This window comes from Felis catus, assembly GCF_018350175.1.
Source record: "Felis catus isolate Fca126 chromosome X unlocalized genomic scaffold, F.catus_Fca126_mat1.0 chrX_random_Un_scaffold_72, whole genome shotgun sequence".
NCBI lineage: Eukaryota > Metazoa > Chordata > Mammalia > Carnivora > Felidae > Felis > Felis catus.
The window spans coordinates 53,621-80,098 of NW_025408529.1; the positions used below are offsets into that span (position 1 = coordinate 53,621).

Here is a 26,478-nt window from a genome sequence, read left to right on the forward strand (position 1 = left end):
TGCCATTCCTTTCTGGCCTGCCAAGTTTCAGTAGATAGGTCTGCTACTACCCTCATTTATCTACCCTTGTAGGTTAAGTCCCATTTATCCCTAGCTTCTTTCAGAATTTTCTCTTTATCCTTGTAATTTTGCCAGTTTCACTATGATATGTTGTGCAGAGGATCGATTCAAGTTATGCCTGAAGGGAGTTCTCTGTGCCTCTTGGATTTCAATGCCTGTTTCCTTCCCCAGATTGGGGAAGTTCTCAGCTATGATTTGTTCAAGTACACCTTCAGCCCCTTTCTCTCTCTCTCTTCTTCTTCTTCTTCTTCTGGAATTCCTATGATACGGATATTGTTCCGTTTGATTGAATCACTTAATTCTCTAATTCTCCCCTCGTAATCCTGGATTTTTTTAATCTCTATTTTTCTCAGCTTCCTGTTTTTCCATAATTTTATCTTCTAATCTACCTATTCTCCCCGCTGCCTCTTCAATCTGCACTGTGGCCACCTCCATTTTATTTTGCACCTCATTTATAGCATTTTTTAATTCATCATGACTATTTCTTAGTCCCTTGATCTCTGTAGCAGTAGATTCTCTGCTGTCCTGTATGATTTTTTCAAGCCCAGCAATTAATTTTATGACTATTATTCTAAATTCTTGTTCAGTTATGTTGCTTAAATCTGTTTTGATCAATTCTTTAGCAGTCGCTACTCCCTGGAATTTCTTTCAGGTGAATTCTTCCGTTTCATCATTTTAGCTAGTTTTCTGTCCCTTATGAGTTTTAAAATTTGTTGTGTGCTCTGCACCTGTGAGCCCTGCTGTATTAAAGGGTGGCCATACACTGTCCAGGGCCTGGCCCCTCAGGAGGTATTTTTTTGGAAAGTGTTACTTGCTCTCTGTTGTGACTTTGGTTAGTTTAGTTCCCTACTCATAGTCATGTCTTGGACCCTCCACCAGGTGTGCTTTGATTTTTTCCTTGACATACCCCTGTAAAGGAAAGCAAACAGACAGTCAAACAGGAGACAAGAACATGCAAACACACAAACATATAAAACAAACAAAGAAACAAAAACAATCCAACAGCAAAAGTCCAGAAACACCAGCTAAAAGTAAAGAACAGGGTGGAGGCGGTGCTGATGGAAGAGCACATACAAAGAGAGAAATGACAGGGGCGGGGAAAAAGAAAAAATAAACATTAACCAGGCAGAGAGACTAAAAGACTTAATCCAGAGAAAGAGCAAGGAAAATAAGGAAGGAGGCGGGGAAAAGAAATGAGAATAAAATTACCCAGACAAAGAAACTATATGGCTTGATTATTCCAGAGAGAGAGAAAAGAATGTAAAGAACGAAGTGTAGAACATGTATCAAGAGAATGGATTAAATATGTCTGTGTAAACCAACCAATAACCAGAGGAATCAGCCTAGAGGAGGGAAGAGATTAGAGGGAGAAATGGGGGGGGGAGATATATCTATATAGCAAGAAGTGTCCCAGAATTAATCCAGGCAATGCAGCAGCACTGGTCAGGAGGAGAGGTCTGTCTGGTCCTACAGTGTCTACCCAGCTCCAGTAGATACACAGTTACCCAGCGTGGAAGGACCTGGTTTGGCGTAGGCTGGTCCCGCCTCCACTGTGGGCCCTGCAGACTGATCCCTGAGGCCCCACCTTGGTGGTGGTGGGGAGAAAAATGGCAAACCCCCAGTCTCTTCTCCATGACCCAGTGTCCCGAATCACTCCTTTGGAGCCGTCCTCCCTGTGCCGCAGGCGCAGACAAGGCTGTCTGTCTTGCTCCTCCAACTCCTTTGCCCTGGAGGCTTGGCTGGGAGTTAAACTCAGCCTCCGTGTGCCCCAGTACTGGGGAAGCGCCTCCCGATATGAGGTCCCGGCTGCTTTTGTCCTGTGCCGCAGCCCTTCAGGGGAGGGGACCGGTTTCTCCTAATGTGGACAGCGCCCCTGATCTCCCAGTGAACCCGGGGGTGACTCCCCTCCTCCCCAGGTGTGCTAACAGGGCAGCGGACCCCAGTCCAAAGATGGGATCTGCAGTTAGAGATCCTCTAACCTGCAGTTAGAGATGGGATCCCTTTCCATCCTGGTCCGAGGTTCTTCCTCTTGTCCAGATATAGTCCTACACTTCCCCAGCCACTCTTTGTCTCTCAGCAGAAGGGGATCCCTCCCCTCTGTGCCTACACAGCCCATTTTATCTCCCCCAGTTTGCAATCACCCACCTATGGTCTCTCAAGCTGTCCCAGTTTCTCCCTTGTAGACTCAGTCTCTTTTCCTCCCAGACTCTTGGGGTTCAGAGTCCTTTCACTTCAGTCCTTCTTTGTTTGGGAGACAGGGGAAATACAGATCCCCTACTTCTCTGCCATGTTGTGAGCCTCATTTGTTTCTTAAATGCCACATATGAGTGAGGTGATATAATATTTGTCTTTCTCTGACTGACTTATTTCACTTAACATTATGCTCTCTAGCTCCATTCATGTTGTTTCAAATGGCAAGGTTTCATCTTTTTTATGGCTGAATAATATTCCTGTGTGTGTGTGTGTGTGTGTGTGTCACTTCTTCTTTATCTATTCATCTTCTGGTGGGCACTTGGACTGCTTCCATAATTTGACTATTGTAAATAATGCTGCAATAAGCATAAGGATGCATGTATCCTTTTGAATTAGTGTTCTTGTAGTTTTGCATAAATACCCAGTAGTGCGATTACTGGATTGTAGGGTAGTTCCATTTTTAACTTTCTGAGGAAACTCCATACTGTTTTTTACAGTGGCTGCACCCGTTTGCATTCCCACCAACAGTGCAAGAAATTTCCTTTTTCTCCACATTGTCGGCAACACTTGTCATTTCTTGTGGTTTGGATTGTACCCATTCTCATAGGGGTGAGGTGATACCTCATTGTGGTTTTGATTTGTATTTCCCTGATGATAAGTGATGTTGGGCACTTTTTCTTTTTTTAATTTTTTTTTCAACGTTTATTTATTTTTGGGACAGAGAGAGACAGAGCATGAATGGGGGAGGGGAAGAGAGAGAGGGAGACACAGAATGGGAAACAGGCTCCAGGCTCTGAGCCATCAGCCCAGAGCCTGATGCAGGGCTCGAACTCACAGACCGCGAGATCGTGACCTGGCTGAAGTCGGATGCTTAACCGACTGCGCCACCCAGGCGCCCCTCTTTTTTTAATTTTTTAATGTTTATTTATTTTTGAGAGACAGAGAGAGGAAGAGACAGAGAGTGAGCAGGTGAAGTGCAGAGAGAGAGGGAGACACAGAATCCGAAGCAGGCTCCAGGCTCTGTCTGTTGGACATCTGTATGTCTTCTGTGGGTAAATGTCTGTTCGTGTCCTCTACCCATTTTTAAATTGGATTATTTGACTTTTGGATGTCACAACAGCACTTCTAAATCATCAGTCACATCTCCAATGATTTGAAATGCTGCTTTAATCACATCCTAATCTTGAAAATATAATTAGGTTGTATTAGTATCATGTTTTCTGTTTCATTAGTCATGCTGTCAATTCATGAGTCAACATCATCTTCTTGTATTGTACACTATGTATTGTGTGCTTTAGTATCTGATAGGACCAACTGTCACATCCTCCCATTACACTTATTTTCCAGATTTATTTCACAATTGCTGTTTATTCTACCAAACAATCTGATAATCAACTTATCTAAGCCTATCAAAACAGCTAATGGCATGTTAATGGGATTGCATTAAGTTAGTAAATTAACTTAGGGTCATTGGGACCATTATGATCTTGAGTTCTTACCTAAGAATATTATATGTCTTTCTACTGCCTCAAGTTTAATTTTGTGGGGTTTTTCTTTATGCATTGTCCATTGCTAGCTGAGTTTATGAACAATCGTTTCCTTCTCGCCCATTATGCCGTATAATGATTTGTCTGTTTGTTTGTTTGTACATAAGAAGGTTATTGAGTTTTGATGTTGACAGCATAACCTGCTACTTTCCTAGATTCTCTTTTTGTTTGTTGTACTTTGCCTAGCGTTGGGGGGGGGGTGGTTTCCAACGTGTAATCATATTATCAACAAATACAGAGAATTTTAGCTCGTCCTTTGCTTCTAATTGCTTGCCCTTGTCAGTTGTATTCATAACACCTCTCACATGGTGGCGAATATTGGAGGAGAAAAGTAGGCATCGTGTCTTGCTTTTGGCTTCATAAGGAAAGCCTCTAGTGATTCTCCATTAAGCAGGATGCTGGGGCTTTGTGTGTATGTGTGTATGTGCATGTATGTATGTGGGAGGCTGGACCCCAGTGTCAGGCTGATACCGGGTTGAGCAACGGCTCCTTGTTGTCTCAGCCAACCCGGTGGTTCCCCTTCCCATTCCCCCACTTGCAAAGGCATAGGAAAGCCTTGTCAAGGCTGAGAAAGCTAATTCCTGAAGCCTGTGGTCTGTGGGTGTTGGCAGTAATGTTACCCCCCTTTTCTACCCCGGGTCAAATAGAAACAAATATGGGAACTGTGTTTTGCTAGCAATCTATCAACAAGGTCTTGTTGTGACCCGTTTAGAAAGTTCACAAGGTACACAGAACTAAATGTTTTGGTTGGCAGCGATCATGTGAAACCTGTTTATTCTTAGAATGATCTGACCCATAAAAGTCTTGATATAAAAGATTGTGTACAGCAAAAATAAAGCCGTCACTTGGGCCATCAGCCCAGGGGACCCTCCTGTTCCCAAACTGGCTTCTCTTCTCTTTTTTTTCTTACATTCTTCCCCTACCCTCAAGACCCTGATCTTGGTGTTTGTTGCGCCGGTGGCAACAAGTGGCGCCCGAACAGGGACCTGAGACAACAAGGAGGAAAGCGAAAGCAGATCGCATGGCGTCTAATTCAGGTAGGGGAACTGTGACAGCAGCACAGACGATGGGAGTAAAAGTATGGGACAGAAACAGTCTACGGAACAGGGATATTTTGTAACTGCCTTGCAGGCTCTTATGAAGGAGAAGGGAATTAAGGTTTCTCAGTCAGCCCTTAGGGAATTTTTTGACATAGTGCATGATTATTGCCCATGGTTTCCAGATGGGGGTACAGTTGATTTAAAGGATTGGCAGCAAGTTGGTCAGGAACTTAAGAATCAAATGAAGATTTGTGGGGCTGCGGTTCCAGGGACCTTGTGGTCTACTTGGACTTGTATTAAAGAGGTCCTTGATCCTGGAGGTTGCTGCAGGATTTGAGAGCAATTAATGCTATCATGAAGCCCATGGGGGCTTTACAACCCGGCCTCCCTTCCCCATCGGCCATTCCTTTACAATATCAATTACTAGTTTTGGACTTAAAAGATTGTTTTTTTTACCATTCCATTAGCCCCTGGTGACGGAGAACATTTTGCATTCTCCCTGCCTTCCACTAACTTACAGGAACCTGCTAAGCGGTATCAGTGGAAGGTCTTACCGCAAGGCATGGCTAACAGTCCAACTTTACGTCAAGAGTTTGTGGCCAGAGCAATTACCCCTTTTAGACAGAGCTTCCCCCATGTATATTGCATCCATTATATGGACGACTTACTTTTGGCTGCTGAAACTGAGGAATTATTACAGGAGTCTTTTATTTCTCTTCAAAGATGCCTTAAAGCATATAATTTGATTGTTGCCCCTGAGAAAGTTCAAAAGGAAGCCCCTTTTGAATACCTAGGGTATCTCATCTCCAAATCAACTGTTCGACCTCAGAAAGTATCAATTAGAACCGGACATTTGACTACTCTAAATGATTTTCAGAAATTATTAGGAGATATAAATTGGATTAGAAATACACTAGGGGTCACCACAGAACAATTACTGCCTTTGTTTAATATTCTAAAAGGAGATAGTTCTCCAGCATCCCCGCGAAGTCTCACTCAAGAAGCTAAAGAAGCTATAAGACATACAGAACAGGCCATTCAGCAGGCCCAAGTCACTAGAATTGACCTTTCTCAGCCTTTGTATCTAATAATATTAAAACCTCAGGTCATCCCCTTTGCAATTCTGTGGCAATCTCATGGACCACTTGAATGGCTACATTTAGCCTTACACTCCCTGCATGTCATTAATCCTTTGCTATCTATGGTTTGTCTTCTTATCATTAGAGGAAGATCCTGAGCTGTTCAGCTCTTTGGACACGATCCAGAATTTATTGCATGTGCCTTTCTGACACAGAAGCTGGTGGACGCTGCTTTTGCCCAGTCCATCGAATGGCAATTCGCCTTGGCTAATTTTACAGGCCAAATTAAATATCATCTACCTTCTGATTCTTTAATACAAGGTTTCAGTCTTATAGATATTTTGCCCTATAATCCTATTGTTTGTCAGCCGATTGAAGATGCTGCTTCCATCTTTGTGGATGCTAGTAAAGAGGGTAAAATTGCAGTGTATTATGTCACTTCCCAAGGTAAAAATTTGATCACTTTAAATTATACGACTAAATCTGTCCAAAGGGCCGAGCCTTGTGCTGTTACAGGTAGCCCTAAAAACTTACCCGGAATCTATAAATGTCTATTCTGACAGTCAGTACATTGTCAAAGCCGTGTTGCAGCTTCCCACTGCCTTTATACTGACAGCGGATGAGGAACTTTATCATCTATTTCATGCTATACAAAAACTTCTTAATTTACGGCACAGTCCAATTTATATTTCCCACATTCGAGCTCACACCGGTCTACCTGGTCGCCTAGCTGCTGGGAATCGGATAGCCGATGCAGCAACCCATTTACTGCAAGTTCTGCCCATTACCACTCCTTTGGAAACAGCCAAAAGGAGTCATGATAATTTTCATCAGAATGCGGCAGCCCTTCGACGAGAATTCAAAATATCTCGTGAGGTGGTCAGACAAATTGTTAAACAACGTGACATCTGTCCACAATTCTTCCCACAGCCGGTCTATGCCATTAATCCCCGAGGTCTTCGGCCCAATGATTTGTGGCAAATGGACATCACCCAATATTTACCTTTTGGGAAATTGCAATATATACATGTGTCTGTAGATACTTGCTCAGGCTATATACATCTTCAGCCCACTCAGGAGAAGCATTTGTTGATGTTCAAAATCACCTATTTTCTGCCTTTGCAGCAATGGGCAAACCTCGTAAAATAAAAACTGACAATGGTAGTGCTTTATCCCACAAACCATTTTGCAATCCCCTGAAGGAAGAATTCATCCTGATCTTTGGAAGTTATATGCTGCCTTTGATAAAATATATACTAATGACAGTTTTAGTTTTCCAGAATATTATCTTTCTCCAGTTCTACAATTGCGTGCCTGTGTTCCACCTCCCTACTATTTGATTGTTGGAGATGGGACCATTACTCCAGTGAAAGAAGATCGTCATCAGTTATACCGGCTGACTTGTCCTGCTTGTGTTTTGACCAATTGTCTACCAGTAGATGGACCCTTTAGAAGTGAAATGAAGGTTTATCTGCTCTTACAACCTCCCTATTGGATGTTGCCAGTAAATGTTACAGGACCTTGGTATCCTAATTATGGAATGCAATTTGCCTTAGAAATCAGTAAACGGCTGCGCAGGACCAGACGGTTTCTTGGACTCTTGATTGCTGGACTCATAGCAGCAGTGACTGTAATTGCCTCTGCAACTGTATCTGTAATATCCTTACATGAAAGTGCCCAAACAGCATCCCATGTAAATGAATTGGCTCATAATGTATCCAAGGTGTTTGCCACTCAAGAGCGAATAGACCGTAAATTGGAAGCCCAATTGGAGGCACTACAAGAAGCATTGATATATCTTGGTGATCAGTTTGCTGTTTTGCGTACCAGACTTTCTATAATTTGTCATGATGCATATAAGCATATCTGTGTTACCCCTTTAGAGTATACTAATATGACATGGGGACAAGTGCGTCGTCATTTACAAGGGGTTTGGCATGACACTAACACTAGCTTAGACCTCTTACAGCTACAAGAAGAGATAAATGCTATTGCAAGTAGCTCACTCAGTTTCCCTGACCCTGGAGATCTCGCTGGAACCATACTGCACCAACTTAATGGGTTTAATCCGTTTAATATTCTTCAGCATTCCTTTTGGATCTTTATTGGAATTGTTTCTGTAATATCTGTTATACTTGTCTTGCTGTGTTGTTTCTGGAGATGGGGTCTCACTGCCTTTACCACGTACCAAGCCAGGATGCACATGTTGCAATTACAAACAATAGGGGGAAATGTGGGAGTGAGTGCCAGGCTGAGACTGGGTTGAGCAACGGGCTTCCTTGTTGACTCAGCCAACCCGGTGGTTCCCCTTCCCATTCCCCCACTTGCAAAGGCATAGGAAAGCCTTGTCAAGGCTGAGAAAGCTAATTCCTGAAGCCTGTGGTCTGTGGGTGTTGGCAGTAATGTTACCCCCCTTTTCTACCCCGGGTCAAATAGAAACAAACATGGGAACTGTGTTTTGCTAGCAATCTATCAACAAGGTCTTGTCGTGACCCGTTTAGAAAGTTCACAAGATACATAGAACTAAATGTTTTGGTTGGCAGCGATCATATCATGTGAAACCTGTTTATTCTTAGAATGACCTGACCCATAAGAGTCTTGATATAAAAGATTGTGTACAGCAAAAATAAAGCCGTCACTTGGGCCATCAGCCCAGGGGACCCTCCTGTTCCCAAACTGGCTTCTCTTCTCTTTTTTTTCTTACATTCCCCTACCCTCAGGACCCTGATCTCGGTGTTTGTTGCGCCGGTTGCAACATATATATATATATGTATATACACAAATATATATACATATTATCCTCTGCTTTCTACCTTCTGGAGTTCTATAACATGAATGGATCAATGGATGAATGTGAATGGGTATTGATGCTGTCAAATGCCTTTTCTGCATCTGTGGAGGTGGTCATGTAATTTTTCTCCTCAGCTCTATTAATACAACAGTCATATTATTAGATTTCATGACATTACACCTTTGCAATCTTAGGATAAACTGCACCGTGTCATGAACTGGTGTGTGTGTGTGTGTGTGTGTGTGTGTGTGTGTGTGTGTGTATGCTTGTGTCATAGGATTGTGTTTGCTGATATTTAAGAAACTTCCTTCGTCATATTCTTCTGTGCAATTAGACTGTAATTTTCATTTTTGGTGAAAATTTGCTAGATTTGGGAATCAATTATGTACTTGGTTCATCATCTTATCATTAAACGTTTGGTAGAATTTGCCTGAGGAAAGTACCACTCCAGTCACTTTTCTTTCTTTCTTTTTGTTTAATATAATTTATTGTCAAATTGGCTTACATAGAGTGTGTAAAGTGTGCTCCTGGTTTTGGGGGTAGATTCCCGTGGTTCATCGCTTACGTATAATACCCAGTGTTCATCCCATCAAGTGCCCTCCTCAATGCCCATCACCCATTTTCCCCTCTCCCCCCAACAGACACATGATAAGATGCTCAACATCACTCATCATCAGGGAAATACAAATCAAAACCACACTGAGCTACCACCTCACACCAGTCAGAGTGGCTAAAATGATGAACAACTCAGGAAACTACAGATGCTGGCAAGGATGTGGAGAAACGGGAACCCTCCTGCCCTGTTGGTGGGAATCCAGTCACTTTTCTACGGGAGGAATCTTGAGCCAGTTCGTCTATTTCTTCCAAGTAATGGGTTTGTTTAGACCTTCTGTCTCAACTGGGATCAACTGGGGTAAGTTGTAATTTTCTAGAAATACGTCCATTTCATCTATGTGTTCAAGTGTAGTTGAATAGAGTTGTGCAAGTTCTTCACTTGAGAGTCTTAAGATCTCCCTTTGTTTTGATGACAATTTCCCACTTGTTACTTGAAATGTTCTGTGTCTGTCCTTTCCTGCCTGTTTTCTTGATTACTATACCATTGATTTGTGCATCTTGTTGATCCCTCCTGAACAAGCCTGCCAATATCTTTATGCATAAGTTCTATTGTAGTTTTGTTTTCTACCCCTTTTATTTCTACTTTTACTTTTAATGATTCTCTCTGTCTACATTCTTTTAGCTTCCATTGTGGTCCTTTATCTGGCTTTTTGACTGAATGTTTTATTTATTTATGCTTATTTTTATTGACACAGGTATTTTTACCATAAAATTTACTCTGACAATTGTTCTAGCTTCCAATTCTGATATATTGCATTTTCATTATCATTACTCCCATCAAATTCTGTAGTTTTAACCTGAATTTTCCACTTATTTCTAAGATTTGTTTAACAGCCTCAGAAAGAGTCAGTTTTCACGAATGTTCCACGTTCGTCTGAAGAGTAGATGTATTACCTAATGTAAAGCTTCAGAATTCAGATGTCTATCTATAAGGTGTGTCTTTTGCATTCTGATGTTTAGATCTTCTGTATGATTATTACATTTTGGGGGGGCAAGTTGGTCATTCTTGGAATGAGGGACTTGTGTTAAAATCATTGATCATCAGTGTCTTTCTTCCTATTTCTCCTTATACTTCCTACAGTTTTTGCTCTATGAATAGTTTTGCTGTGTGACTGGGTACATAATTATTCATACCTCACATCTTCTTTGTAAATTTTATCCTTTAGCTTTATCAATGGTGCTCTTTTTTTTCTCATCTAAATCATTTTGATGTCAATTCTATCTTCTTGAATGTCAGGATTGTAAACACTGCTTTCTTTTTTATTTGCAATTGGCTTAACCATGTGAATGACATTGTTTTAGGTGTATCTCTTGAAAGAGAATGGTTTTGGATGTTGCTTCAATGGCAATCTTGAAATATTTCTACCACTTACACTTTTTTTTATTTATTTTTTTATTTTTTTTATTTTTTATATGAAATTTATTGACAAATTAGTTTCCATACAACACCCAGTGCTCTTCCCAAAAGGTGCCCTCCTCAATACCCATCACCCACCCTCTCCTCCCTCCCACCCCCCATCAACCCTCAGTTTGTTCTCAGTTTTCAACAGTCTCTTATGCTTTGGCTCTCTCCCACTCTAACCTGTTTTTTTTTTCCTTCCCCTCCCCCATGGGTTCCTGTTAATTTCTCAGGGTCCACATAAGAGTGAGACCATATGGTATCTGTCTTCCTCTGTATGGCTTATTTCACTTAGCATCACACTCTCCAGTTCCATCCACGTTGCTACAAAAGGCCATATTTCATTTTTTCTCATTGCCACGTAATATTCCATTGTGTATATAAACCACAATTTCTTTATCCATTCATCAGTTGATGGACATTTAGGCTCTTTCCATAATTTGGCTATTGTTGACAGTGCTGCTATGAACATTGGGGTACAAGTGGCCCTATGCATCAGTACTCCTGTATCCCTTGGATAAATTCCTAGCAGTGCTATTGCTGGGTCATAGGGTAGGTCTATTTTTAATTTTCTGAGGAACCTCCACACTGCTTTCCAGAGCGGCTGCACCAATTTGCATTCCCACCAACAGTGCAAGAGGGTTCCCGTTTCTCCACATCCTCTCCAGCATCTATAGTCTCCTGATTTGTTCATTTTGGCCACTCTGACTGGCGTGAGGTGATACCTGAGTGTGGTTTTGATTTGTATTTCCCTGATAAGGAGCGACGCTGAACATCTTTTCATGTGCCTGTTGGCCATCCGGATGTCTTCTTTAGAGAAGTGTCTATTCATGTTTTCTGCCCATTTCTTCACTGGGTTATTTGTTTTTTGGGTGTGGAGTTTGGTGAGCTCTTTATAGATTTTGGATACTAACCCTTTGTCCGATATGTCATTTGCAAATATCTTTTCCCATTCCGTTGGTTGCCTTTTAGTTTTGTTGGTTGTTTCCTTTGCTGTGCAGAAGCTTTTTATCTTCATAAGGTCCCAGTAATTCACTTTTGCTTTTAATTCCCTTGCCTTTGGGGATGTGTCGAGTAAGAGATTGCTACGGCTGAGGTCAGAGAGGTCTTTTCCTGCTTTCTCCTCTAAGGTTTTGATGGTTTCCTGTCTCACATTCAGGTCCTTTATCCACTTACACTTTTTGATAGGATCACTATGTTTGGTCATTTGTCTCTGATCTGTTATAATGTTCATACACACATATAAACTATATATGTAACCTCAGTAGGTCTTTTCACTAGGTTGTCCACTTCACTCTCTCCTTTTTGTTGGTGTTCAGAATGGTTATTATTTTTTTCCAGTAGTTACTTCCATTACTCCTTAATAGCCGACTTAATATTCTTGATATGGAATGGACACTTATTTGTAAATAAATAGGTGGGCAAAGGATATCAATACATAATTCACATAAAAACAATACACATACAAACTGTCAGTTATATGATTGAATTAGTTCTGGAGATCTAGTGTACAGCATGGTGACCATAGTTAATAGTACTGTATCGCATGCTTGAAATTTGTTAAGAGGCTAGGTCTCAAGGGTTCTCATTAAAGAAAAGTAACCATGTGACGCAACGGATGTGTTAATTAGCTTGATTGTGGCAATCATTTTGCAACGTATACGTATATCGAATCATCAAATTGTACACTTCAAAATATATACAATTTTAATTTCTCAATTATACTTCAATATGGCTGAGGAAAAAACCAACTGCATACCCACTGCCCTTTTAACATATGCTTAATCAAAATAATTAGAGAAATACAAATTAGTACCCTGGGCTATCATGCTAAGTGCAACAGGCACGTTGCTGAAAAGAATATATAATGCTATCTCAATTTTGTAAAAGGATATATGTATGTGAATATGTTTTGTGTATTTCAACACACATGCATACACACGCATCTCTAAGTAGGTGAATGTGTACACACACACACACACACACACACACGCACATCTCTAAGCAGGTAGATGTATGGGATCGTGAGTACTGAGTTCCTGAGTTCCTTTCATAAGCCTGCCTGACCTCAGTTGTCTGTAAAATGGTCATAGTAATACTTACCTCACAAAGCTGTTATGAGTAGAGAAGACAAAAACTATAGAAAATGTGTGACCCATAATGCTTAAATAAATTAAAGTTTGTTCTCCCCTGTGTTCTTCCTCTCACAAAAGGGCTCATTTAAGCATGGATATCTCATAGAGGTACTTGGATCGGAGGCAGCAAGAAACAAAATGTATACACACTTATATGATAAATGAGCTTTGCTGTCATTTCTTTGTAGGAGGAGATATCGACACATGGTGTGGGAGAGGAAGCAAATCATCCCCTAACTACTTTTTATTTGATGTGTGTTATCCTACTTGCCACAAATATGCCACTCATAGATCATTCCTGCTAATGTTTTCACCTGCATTGTATTCTTCCAAAAGTTTTCTTATGCAGGTGTTTAGATATTCCTGCATGCATGTATTTATATGTTTATATTCAAAAGATGAGGTCTCAGGTTTCATGTAGTCTTATAAACTTATATCACTCTAGTGGATTTATTTGTGCCCCCCAAAAGGTATGTCCAAATCCTAACCCCCATATCTGTCAACATGACCTCATTTCAAAATAGAGTCTTTGCAAATGTGATTAAGTTAAAGATCTCGAGATGAGATTACCCTGAATTTAAGGTGTTTCCTAGATTCAATGACTGCTGTCCTCCTAAGAGAAACAAAAGAGAGATTGCACACACACACAGGGAAGAAGATGAGTCGCACTGCCACAAACCAAGGAAAGCCAGAAGCTACCAGAAGTTGGAAGAGGTAAGGAAGGATTCTCTTCTTGAGGCTTCAGGGAGAGTACGGCCTTACTAACACCTTATTTTAGACTTCTGGTCTCCATAACTGTGAGACACTAAATTCCCCTTGTTTTAGGTCACAAATTTTGTCATATTTTTTTTTAATTGAAGCCCTAGGAAACTAATACACCTATTAGCAACATACTTCAGTGTCATCGGTTGTGAATTCATGTCAGTCTATATCCTTTTTTTTTAATTCCTGTGGGAATGGTAATATCAATTATGATATGTAAAAATAGATATGGCTGAAAATTTCTTATGTGCTAATATTTTATGAATTGTTTCATTTAATGGCCACAGCACTCCTACGAGGTAGATACTGCTGCCAATTCCTATTTTGTAGGCAAAAAGTTGAGGGACACAAAGAACAAGGACTTGGCCAGGACCGCACATTTAAGGAGCAGGACAGCTTGGGTTTGTACCCAGTACTTCATGCTCCAGAGCATGCCCCATGCCTAGGAAACTGTCAAAGATTTTCTGTTCATTAACAGAAGCAGTGTGCACAAATATTATTATTTTAGGAGGTTATTTAAATGAATATTCAGTATGTGTCAATATACGTATATGAAAAAAGTTGGACCTGGTGACAAAAGATGGCTTGCGATCTTGGTGAAAGCACATTCCTTGCAATTATGGGGAAGGAAGACACAGTGCAGTGAGGTAAGGAGTCAATGGGAAGTGAAGAATGATAACAGGAAATGCAGGAAATGACTTCTGTAACTTTGTCTTTGAAGGAATCAAGGAAAGAGGAAGAGACAGAGAGAGGGAGAGAGAGAGAAAAAGGGAGAAAGAGAGAGGAAAGGTGAGAGAGAGAGAGAGAAAGAAAAGAAGAGAGAGAGAGGGAGAGAGAGGGAGAGAGTGAGAGCACGCCACTTCTGGCTTAAAGGAGATGAGGGGTCCAAGGAGAGACTTTTTTTCTTGTTTTTAATCTTTAATGCCTTGAAAGGGCTAATTTAAAAGTTCGTGTGAAGGAGCCATCTCATCTCAGATTTAACACTTGATTTTTCCCACATATTTATTTCTCTTCTTAGTCTCTTGTTTTAGAGTTAATGAAATGACTCTAATGGAACAGTATGAGTTTTAAGTTGAGTACCACATATATTTAATTATCAGTGAATGAAATAAATGAATAATTGTGTATCAAAGAAATGTTAGCAATTTGTAGGTTTTTGCCTCTCAGGGAGGCATCAGACAGCTGAAATCCTGGTGGATGTGGTGAGATAACATATGAAATGAAGACCCCTGTACTGATGACTGCACAAAAGGTCCAAATTTTTCCTATAAATGTATTAGCATTCTGAGCAGTCCAGGAGCAGCAGTTAAGCTAATACCACACTGTTTCCCTGGTGTCATTTCTCACTGAGCTCATCAGGTGAGTCAAAAACAAGCCTGTCTTTCCAGCGTGGGGAACTGAATTAGGTTCTGCTCAGAGGCAGGATGGTATTAAACAGCCCTTTGGGGCTTCTGAGTCACTGAAGAAAGTAGAGAACCTTCCCTCCAATATCAAGGGCACTCAAAGGCAATTTTATTGACTTATTTTTTTTTAATGTTTATTTATTTTTGACAGAGACAGAGAAAGAGAGAGAGAGAAAGAGAGAGAGAGAGCATGAGCTGGGGAGGGACAGAGAGAGAGGGAGACACAGAATCTGAAGCAGGCTCCAGGCTCTAAGCTGTCAGCACAGAGCCCGACACGAGTCTCAAACACGCTGACCCCAAGACCATGACCTCAGCCCAAAGCTAAGACTGGACGCTTAACCGACTGAGCCACCCAGGCGCCCCGATTATTATTTTTATTAACTGAGTGTGGGTCACGGTTATGGACTGAATGCTTCTGTCCACCTCCCCATGCCCCCATGCCCCCATGCCCCCACACCCTGGCCAAATTCATGTGTAAGTTCTATCCCCTAAGATGATGGAATTTGGAGTGGGGCTTTCAGGAGCTCATTAGGATTGAATGAGGTCATAAGGGTATGACCCTCATGATGGGATTAGTGTCCTTAGAAGAGGAAATACTAGAGATCTTGCCCTCTCTCTCTCTCTCTCCCTCTCTGCCAACTGAGGACTCAGCAAGAAGACAGCCATGTATAAGCCAGGAAGAGAGCTCTCCCCACATACCAACTGTGCTGGAATCCTGGTCTTGGACTTCCAGCCTCCATAACTGCAAAAAAAAAAAATATGCATTTTTGTTGTTTAAGTCACCCAGCCTATGGTATGTTGTTATGAGTGCCCAAGCTGATTAATGTGTTCACCTTTTCCTCATTTGTATGTCTTGTAATATTTTTGAAAATTAGACCTTTTACATAATACATGTTTGCAACTCTGGCTTCTGATATTTTTCAACAATTTTGCTGTTGCTAGATCTATATTGTTTGTTTGCTTAGCCATATGTCTGGAAGAAACCTTTGAAATTTGCTTCCTTTGTCAAATACAGCAGATGATGCCTTGTTTAGTGTGTGTGTGTGTGTGTGTGTGTGTGTGTGTGTGTACTTTTGTGCACATGTAGGAGCATGTCTTGCTCAGTTTTGTTCTTGCTTCTATTTATAGGTCTGTCTTATTAAGGGCATCCACTGGTTCTGTGTAGTCTAAGGATGAATAAATGATTGGATAGAGTTTGTGCTCCAACAACTCCAGCCAGTAAGGCTTCTGTGCTCTGTCATATCTGTGTGTGGGTAGGGGAGTGCATTCAAAGTTCTGGGTTCTTGTCACATCTCCTCTGTCTGTGAATGCTTGGCTCTCTCAGGGCTGGGGCCCTGGCTAGGGTTTGGGTTAGGTCTCAAGAGGGGACAGGGCCTGGACCCCCGGCAGTGCAGTAGTCTCCCCAGAGGGTTGAGTTGAGGGCACAGGTTAGGATGCGGGTCAGGCTCAGTCTTTGGGTTCAGGTTAGGATGCAGGTCAGGCTCAGTCTTTGGGTTCAAGTGCCAGCCTCTGGTGTGGGCCAAGCTTAGCTTTGACCTCAGCATCCCCCTTGTGCAGCTCCATCCCTGCTTTAGAGATGGCATGACGACTTTCCAGGTTCCAGCTCAATAATCTTGCACCGGTTCTGGGCTCCAAATCCATTCTGTTCTCAGACCTAGGAATTGGGCCCCCATAAGGAAAGAGCCCTGGCTAGGGATAGGGTTAGATCCCAGGAGGGTTCAGGGGCTGAACCGACAGCAGTCCAGTGACTTCCCTGGAGGGCTGAGTTGAGGGAGCCTGTTAGGGTGTGGGACAGGCATAGGGTTTGGGTGCAGTGGACGACCGATTGTGTGTCCCATGCTTAACTTTGGGCCCCAGATCCTCCTCTGAGGCTCCATTCAGGCCCTGGAAACTCACCACTAGTCAGGAGTGTTTGGACAGCTAGGCCCTTTCTGATCTCTGCTATGCATTCATGTAGCTGCAGCCAGGAACATGCTCACCGCAACCATGACCACGAGCTCAGGCTGGCAGAGTCATTACAGCTCCCACCTATCCACTTCAGAGATCATCAATGCCACCAACAGCTTCCCAAATTCAGCCAATCCCTTTAAGCACATCAGAAAACCTCCTGTTCCTCCTGACCTGCCACACTGTAGAATTCCATACCTATCAAGCTGGGGGATGGAATGAAATGGAATGGGAGCAGCCCCACCCAAACATCACAGAATCCCACTATTTTATGTAAAGTTCAGCAGTTTTCAAAACATTCAGATTATTGTACACCTCTGGTCGCTTTCCAAGGCATGGAAATGGCTGGTTATTAAAATGTTGTCCAGCATGATAGTTGCTTTTTTGGGGACAGGAGCTGCCAGTCCTCTCAGTGGCCATAGCCAGAAATCCTCCTCCTTTTTCTGAACCCGACCTTCTTTCACAATTGTAATATTGCTCTTGTTGGCTCCTCTCTGAGCTCCCAAAATAGAGAAACACTTTGTGATGTCAGCTTTGGGTCTGGGCACTCCACTGTGGCTACTGCTTTCCTCCTCATGCTCTAGTGATGACTCAGCCTACAAAGCTGTACACTCTGGCCTCTTATTGAGTAAGATTTGCCTCAAGTCCTCATTAAAACAGCATATGTATTTTGATTTAATAGACACCAACCGTCAGTGGCTTGTAAGGAGATGGGGACTTATGAGGAAGGCTTTACACATTCCCAGGCCCTTGTTTATAATCCCAGTAAGAAAACCCCCTGACCTCCCCTGCTTATAGGTAATGTGTTGGTTGAAGGTCAAAACCTGAAATAAAGATTGCAACTGGTGTTCGTGACTTCAACTAGTAAGAAAGCCTGCACTCTCTACAAGGCCAGCTTCCACACATAAATCTGCACTTATTTTATTTATTTATTTATTTATTTAATCGGGGGGGGGGTATTACTTTAGTTAGTAAAAACACAAGCCCTCCTCCCTGAGAAATTTCTTGACTTCATTTTTTAAAGGCATATTTTTTTAAAGTAATTTTAGGCTTACAACAAAATTTGGAGGAAGGTAGAGATTTTCCAAATAATTTCTGCCCTCACACATGCATAATCACCCTCATTATCATCTTTCACCAGAATGATACTTTTTTTTTTTTTAACCACTGATGAACCTACACTGGCACACCATAGTCACCCAGTACCCATAATTTGACCTCAGGCTCACCATTGGTGTTGTACATTACGTGGATTTAGACAAATATATAATGACGCATTTCTATCACTATAATATCACACACAGCATTTTTATTGCTGTAAAAGTCCTCTGTGCTCTGTCTATTCATTTCTCACTCCCTCCACACACACACTGTCGCCTTTACATTGAGTCCATAGTTTTGCCTTTTCCACACTGTCATATAATTGTAATCCTACACTTTTCAGATGGGTACTTTCACTTAGTAATATATATTTAAGGTTCTTCCATGATTTTTCATGGCTTGATATCTCATTTCTTTTTAGCACCGAATAAATAAATATGCCATTGTCTGGATGTATCATAGTTTATCTACTCACAAACTGAAGGACATCTTCAGAAACTTGATTGCTTCCAAGTTTTGGCAATTGTGAATAAAAATTCTACAAACATCTGTGTACAGGTTTTTGCGTAGACATAAGTTTTTAACTTCTTTGGATAAATAAACAAGGTACATGATCGTTAGGTAGTATGGTTAGAGGATGTCTAATTTTGTAAGAAACCATCAAACTGTCTTACAAAGTGGCTGTACTATTTTGCATTCCCACCAGCAATGAAGAAGAGTTATTTTTGCTCTACATCCTTGCCAGCGTTTGGTGTTTTCAGTGTTCTGGATTTTGGCCATTCTAATAAGTGCATAGTGGTACTTCACTGTTGTCTTAATTTGCATTTTCCTGATGACATATGATGTGACTCATCTTTCATAGGCTCATCTACCATCTACCTACCTTCTTTGATGAGGTGTCTGTTAAGATCTTTGGCCCATTTTTGTAATCAGGCTATTCGTTTCTTATGGTTGAGCTTTAAGAATTCTTTGTATATTTTGGATAGCAGCCCTTTGTCACATGTGTCTTTTGCAAATAGTTTCTCCCAGACGGTGGCATGTTTTCTAATTTTCTTGGCATTGTTTTTCACAGAGCGGACGTTTTCATTTTAAATTTTTTTTTCAACGTTTTTATTTATTTTTGGGACAGAGAGAGACAGAGCATGAACGGGGGAGGGGCAGAGAGAGAGGGAGACACAGAATCGGAAACAGGCTCCAGGCTCCGAGCCATCAGCCCAGAGCCCGAGCGGGGCTCGAACTCCCGGACCGCGAGATCGTGACCTGGCTGAAGTCGGACGCTTAACCGACTGCGCCACCCAGGCGCCCCCGTTTTCATTTTAATAAAGTCCAACATATCGGTTATTTATTTCATGAATAGTGACTTCTGAATTTTATCTGAAAAGCCATCACCATACCTAAGGTCACCTAGTTATTCTCCTATGTTATCTTCAAGAAGGCTTATAGTTTTGCATTTTACATTTATGTCTGTGATCCATTTTAAGTTAACTTTTATGAAGAGTATAAGGTCTGTATCTAGATTTTTATTGTTTTGTATGTGGATGTGTGTTTGTTCCTGCACTATTTTTGAAGAGACAATTTTTACCCATTGTATTGCCTTTGCTCCTTTGTCAAAGATTGGTTGACTACATTCATGTAGATCTACTTCTGTGCTCCTCCATTTGATATAATTTTATATGACTTTGTCAAAATTACACTGTCTAGATTGCTGTAGATTTATAGTAAGTCTTGAAGTTGGGTATGTTCAGCCCTCTAACTTTGTAGTTCTCCTTCAATATTGTGTTGGTTATTCTGGGCTTTTGCCTCTCCATATAAACTTTAGCATTCATTAGTTTTTTTTTTTTTTTTTTGAAATGGGTTTAGACAAGTTAATTACCAAATACATTGGGTAGAACAAGCATCAAGCATAATCAATACATTCTGGAAAAGAAGTATCATGGGAGGGGATGACAGGTAGTCTTAACAGATACTAAAGCATAGAATATGCACTATAAAAGAGTGTGGCATTTCCCATGAATAGACAGAAAGATTAATAAAACAGCACAAAGAATACTTACAACCAACTACATTTCAGAATTTAAAATATAATTAAGGCAGTATTTTTAATCAGCAGATATATCACAGATTATTTACAAAATGGTACTGTGATAACTTGATGCCCATAAGCATAAGGCCATTCCACCTAGAACAATTCCTGACAGCAGAAGACTAGAAACAAGACTAATGTCCACCAATAGGTAGATAGTTGAATAATCCAACATACATCCATGCTAGAGAGTACTATGTCACTATGAAAACAATAGAGACTCCGTCTCTTTACTGCTATGCAGTGTTCTCTAGGTTATACTGTTAAGTGAAAAAAGAAAGGTGCAGAAATGTGTGTAGGGATGCTGCATTCCAATACGGTATCTACTAGTCATGCATGGCTATTTGTATTTAAATTTATTAAATTTAAAAGACACTCAAAATTTAGTTATTCCAGGGTTAGAGGAATAGCAAGGATGGAAGCTTATGATGTATATTTTCTGAAAAATATAATACATATTTACTGGCTCCATGAACTGAGAAGGCAAGAAACAGTGGTCAATCCAGTAGTACTGAGCAATTCTAGTATCCAGGCTGATTCCTCTAAAATAATTTCCCACTGAAAGAAAGCCAGGATTCCTTGGAGAAATGGTGGGTTCCAGGTCTGGGGTAGAGTTTTTCACAGGAGAGTCTGGACCAAACTATCATTCCTGAAATCATGTCAAAACCAATCAGAGGCCAACCTAAAGAGGCTCCCACTGGCCAAACATAGAACAATTTGAGCATCAAATAAAATAATGACTACAATGGATCAAAACACAACACACATACAAATATTTATGAACTCCGCATGACAGTCTAAAAGCAAAGCAAAGCAAAACAAAACAAAACAAAACAAAACAAAACAAAACAAAAAAACAAGCTCATTGCTCATCTTTGGAGGCTCCTAGAGAAACAACTCATTATTGTGAAAAGTGGAAATGTTATCAGAGAATTAAGCAGTCATCCTACCCTTCTTGTGCATACCATATGCAGTGTGATCTAATAGCCGATGAAAGGAAGTTTCTTGTATATATGGATTCCAGATAATAAATGAAGAGGTAATTATAGAACTAGAATAGCGCCCTCTTGCAACATTTAATGAAATGCAGTTCTGGCAACTATCTTCAGACTGCAAAAAACATGTGGTAAAAAAGGAGATGGAAATTTTATACTAGATGTATCAGGCTGAGAACACTCAAACCCAGCAATCATCTTTAACGTCAGAGAAGAGACAAGACACAATGAACCTTCTGGTGCAACTCTATAGAAAGTTCAAGTTTGCTGTCAGAGGGCAAAAACCGTAGATTACCTCACTGGGTCTCTGTGTACTGATAATACTCTCATAGTGTCTCTTTTTTGTTTCTTTGGTTTTTTTTTTCACACAACACTGTATAAGTTTACAGCATGCAGCATAGCGACTTAACATACAAAGACACTTCAAAATGATCATCACATAAAGTTAGCATCCATCAACTCACATAATTACAAAAAATATTTTCCGTGTGATGAAAACCTTTAGGATTTACTGTCTTAGCAACTTTCATATATACCATACAGCATTGTAAACTATAGTCACGATGCTATACATTACATCCCAAGACTTCTTTATTTTATAGCTGGAAGTTTGTATTTTTTTGACCATTTTCACCCAACTCCTCCTTCCCCTCCCCCCGCACCACCACTGCTTTTGCTAACCACTAATCTGTTCTTCGTACTTAGGAGTTCAAGTGTGTTTTTTGTTTGTTTGTTTGTTTGTTTTAGATGCCACATGTAAGTAAAATCATATGGTATTTGTCTTATTTGACTTATTTCATTTAGCATATCATAGTGTCTGTTTTTTAAACCACACAAAATCCTTGACAACAGGGAAATGTTTTGCTTCACAACACTGAGCAGAGTTCTGCCAATTGCCTGGGTCCAAATCTAGTGCCTCTAGTATGCTCTTGCAGTCAGTGGTGTGAAGAGCCAAGGTGTTTTGTTTTCAGCAAAGAGTTAGGGACCTAGGGCAATGCCAAGATACTTCTGATACAGAGAACAAGTCAGTGAATCATGGTTGCCATAGAAACCTAATGTTATTATGGTGAACATGAGGACTTTTCATTATGACTTTACAGACAGACATGGCCATGGAGAAGAGCAGGTCCTGTCTTCAGTTATTTGGGTCTCAGAAGAAACTGTGAGTGTCTTACTGTGGTGGATGAGTCGACTTGGGGTGTGGGGAGACAAAGGGATCTTAGATCCATTCACCTCTTTCCTGCTTTGGGACTCAGTGTCCTGGCCGTCTCTTAGAGAGATGAAATGGCCTTTGGGGTCCCACCTGGCTCCAGTAAGTGTAGTGTCCAATTACAGGGGTGTCCTGGAACTATTTTCTTTTTTAAAAGGCAGGGTGACTGACTCTTTCTGAACCTCAGCTTCTCCTTCTGCAAAACAGGGATGAGAATGCTGCACCCACACGATCGCTGAGAACGTTCAGTGATACACATGAGGAAGCTTCTGCCCTTGTGGTTATTGCAGGATCATGAATGCCTGTATGAATTTAGGCCACTTCTTATTCCTTTTCAACTTTGTACTTAGGAGGTAGATGAGGGAAGATGAAGAAAAAGGCCTCGTGACAAGTCCATTATAACATGTCCCTGTTATGTTGTATCATTCTATCATTGTCACTAACCCAGTGCCTCACATGGCTCCCAGTACCAAGTTACATCAGCAAAGCATGGTGATTGCTGGATCTCTCTCTCTCTCTCTCTCTCTCTCTCTCTCTCCCTCCCTCTCCATGTACATCTCTTCATGCCAGTGGAAGAGCTCATATAAAGAGCCTGATGGAGACAGGTCCTGAGTTTCTGTGTCCTGATGGCTGCTGAAGCTTCTACTACAGATTCAAGGGCAGCGGTCCTCACATTGTTATTGGGATATGATGCCTGGCTCAAATGAGTTCATAGATCTGAAAAAAAAAGCATGTTGTGGAATTTCTCCTGTGAGGTTCACACATGAGCCTTAAAGTAGAGAAGCTACTTTAATCTCATTATGGGAGAAGAAGTTTAGCAGGTGAAATTTCATTCCACCAGCAGCTATGTGCTGTGTAGCAGCCCTTGAGCCCCATCTTAGAGATTCCAGCTTTTGCTGAAAGGAATGAATTGTCCTACTTGAAGAAGGAATTTGATCTTCAATATGCATTTGGAATGAATGTACCTACATTGTCCTCATTTTATAAATATTATTCAGAGATTCCTATGTTTCTCTCAGATGGATTTGATATATGCAGTTGGTTAGAAGCTCTTCATGGCAAGTTGAGATTTTAGCATGGATTTCTCCCTGACAGCCACATTTTATCCATTTTGCAATCAATTTTTTAAATCCAGAAAGCTTGCAAGTGTTACTTAGAAATTGTCAGTTATGAGAATATGATAATTTCTAAAATAATAATTACTATAGAATATTCGCTGTTGTAGTAATACCCAGCCACATTCCCTAAAACAACCAGGCATTCTTAAAGAACACTATGGTTATTTTCCCAGGATATAACATTTTCAGTTCTGTACTGTAAGGCTTTCTCTCCTTATTCCTCTGCCCCAACTCACAACTTGCTCTGTCCCCAGGCAACCACTGATATTCTGCCACTATAGATTATTTTTTATTTCCTAGAATTGTGTTTAAATGGAGTCAATGGAACCATAAAGGTTGTATTACTTTATTAGGGGAGGTCTTCCTACTTTCCTTCAGCCTATTTATTTATAGATTTTTCCATATTATTGTATATGTCAGGAGTTCCTTCACTTTTATAGCTGAGTAGTATTCTGGTATATTAATATACCACAAATTGTTATATCCATTCACTTGTTGATACTTATTTGGTGGTTTCCATTTGGGGGCTCTGGTAAAAAAAAAGCTACTAGGAACGCTTGTGTGTGGGTCATTACATGCACACATACTGTCTTTCTCTAGGACAAATGCTAGAACTGCAATGGCTTGATGATATGGTAGATGTAAGGTTAACATTGTAAGAAACTGCCCAACAGTTTTTCAAAGTGGTTCTACCAGTTTTGTCCTACCAGCAGCGTATGAGAGGTCCACCCTCCACAACTTTGCTGATGTTTGCTACGGTCAGGCTTTTCAATTGTGGCTATTTACAAGAGGTTGCAGAGGTACCTCACTGCAGGTTTAATTTACATTTCCCTAATGATTGATGGTATTGAGTATATTTTTGTGTGCTTATTTGCTATTCTCATGTTTTCTTTGATGGAGTTATGTTCAAATCTTTTGCCTGTTTATTTATTGGACTGTGTCTTTCTTATAGACATTTCTTTTTTAAATTGTGGTATAAACACATAACTAAAAATTTAGTATCTCATCCTTTTAGCTGTACGATATACTGTTTCCTTATGAATCTTGTTGTGCAGAAGGCCTCTTAAATTTTTCAACTTGCAAAACTACAGCTATATGGCCATCGAAAAACAATTTCTCTTTTCTCCTTCCCTAAGCCCCTGGAAACTGCCATTCTACTTTCTGTTTCTACGAGTTTGACTACTCTAGGTATATCATACTACTGGAATCATGCATGTGCCTTTTTGTGACTGACATGTGTAACTTAGATAACGTCCTCAAGGTCCATCCATGTTGTAGCATATGACAGAACTTCCTTTTGTTTTAAGGCCGAATAATAATCCATTGTAGATGTATACCGCTTTTTAAATCCATTCATTCTATGATGGACATTTTGGGTTGCTTCCACCTCTTTGTTACTGGGAACAATGCTGTGATGAATATGAGTTTGCCAGTATCTCTTTGAGAACCCGTTTTCAATTCTTTTGGATATATACCAGAAGTGGGATTGCTGGATCACATGATCATTCTATTTTTAGTTTGCTGAGGTGCCTCAATGAGGTTTTCCATAGCGGCTTCACCAGTTTACATTTCCATCGACAGTGCACAGAGGTTCCATTTTCTTTACATCCTAGCCTACACCTGCTATTTTCTGTTTTATTTGAGATTGGCCATCCTAACGGTTGTGAAGTAACATCACATTCAGTTTTGATTTGCATCTCCCTGGTTGTCAGAGATGTTGCACATATTTTCATATACTTGCTATCCATTTGTATATCTGCTTAAGAGAAAAGTCTATACAAATCTTTTGCCCATGCTTTAATTGGATCATTTAGAGTTTTTGTTGCTGCTGTTCCTGTCGTTGACTTGTAGGACATCTGTGTGTGTGTGTGTGTGTGTGTGTGTGTGTGTATAGTAACTATATAGTATATATAGCATAGTATATATAGTATATATATATATATATATATATATATATACACCAGATATACTAGATATTTACCTTTTATAAATGGTCTACCAATATTTTCTACCAATATTTTCTCCTATTCCATAGCTTGCCTCTTCAACCCCTTGAGTGTTTCTTTTGCTGTGCAGAAGTTTTAAATTTTGATGTAGTCATATTTGACTACTTTTGCTTTTGTTGCCAATGATTTTGGCGTCATACTCAAGAAATCATTACCAAATCAAATGTCATGAAGATTCTCCCCCATGTATTCTTCTAAGATTTTTATAGTTTCAAATCTTAGATTTCAATCTTTAGTCCATTTTAAATTAACTTTTGAATATGGTGGAAGGACGATACAGCTCCAACTTCAGTCTTTTGCATGCGGATACCCAGTTTGCTCAACACCATATATCGAAGAGACTATACTTTCTGCTTTCCATAGCCTTGGCAACCTTGTCAGAGACCATTTCATCATACACATGAGGGTTTATTTCTGGGTTATCTATTCTGTTCTATTGGTTTATATATTTGTCTTCATGCCATTACCATACTATTTTGATTACTGTGCCTTTGTCATATATTTGTAAGCAGGAAGTGTGAGGCCTACAGCTTTGTACACCTGTTTCAAGACTGTTTTCACTATTGGAGGGGAGTCTTTGAAATTCCACATAAGTCTTAGGAAAATATTTTTTCTATTTCTGCAAAAAAATGCCATATTAAAAACTGATATACAATTATCATGCAGTGTTATACAGTATCAGCTATACAATGTAATGATTTAACAATTCTGTATGTTTCTCAGTGCTCAAGACAAGTGTACTCTTAATCCCCATGACCTATTTCACCCATCCCCCCTCCCACCTCCCCTAGAGCAACCATCTGTTTTTTCCCTCTATTTAAGGGTCTGTTGTTTGTTTGTTTGTTTGTCTTTTTTTTTAATTTGTTTGTTCTTTTGTTTTGCTTCTTAAATTCCACCTATGAGTGAAATCATCTTATTTTTCTTTCTCTGGACTAGCTTATTTCGATTAGCACTATACCCTCTAAGTCCACCCATGTCTGGAAATGGCAAGACT

At 40.4% G+C, this 26,478-nt stretch overlaps 1 protein-coding gene across 3 annotated transcripts; it reads left to right on the forward strand.

The window, feature by feature from the left end:
- The first annotated feature begins 4,004 nt into the window (after positions 1 to 4,004).
- On the forward strand, positions 4,005 to 8,558 carry LOC109496734 (endogenous retrovirus group K member 7 Env polyprotein-like). Of its 3 annotated transcripts, none has more exons than XR_002152959.2 (2): positions 4,005 to 4,837; positions 7,186 to 8,048. XR_002152959.2 is itself a non-coding variant. In XM_019824831.2 (2 exons), the coding sequence occupies exons 1-2, from the start codon at positions 4,822 to 4,824 to the stop codon at positions 8,183 to 8,185; spliced, it is 984 nt and encodes a 327-aa protein (XP_019680390.1). In that variant the 5' UTR covers positions 4,633 to 4,821; the 3' UTR covers positions 8,186 to 8,558. The 3 variants fall into 3 exon arrangements, 1 of the variants encoding a protein (XP_019680390.1); XR_002152958.2 differs by having other exon boundaries at positions 7,192 to 8,048; XM_019824831.2 differs by having other exon boundaries at positions 4,633 to 4,837; positions 7,218 to 8,558.
- The last annotated feature ends 17,920 nt before the right edge of the window (positions 8,559 to 26,478 follow it).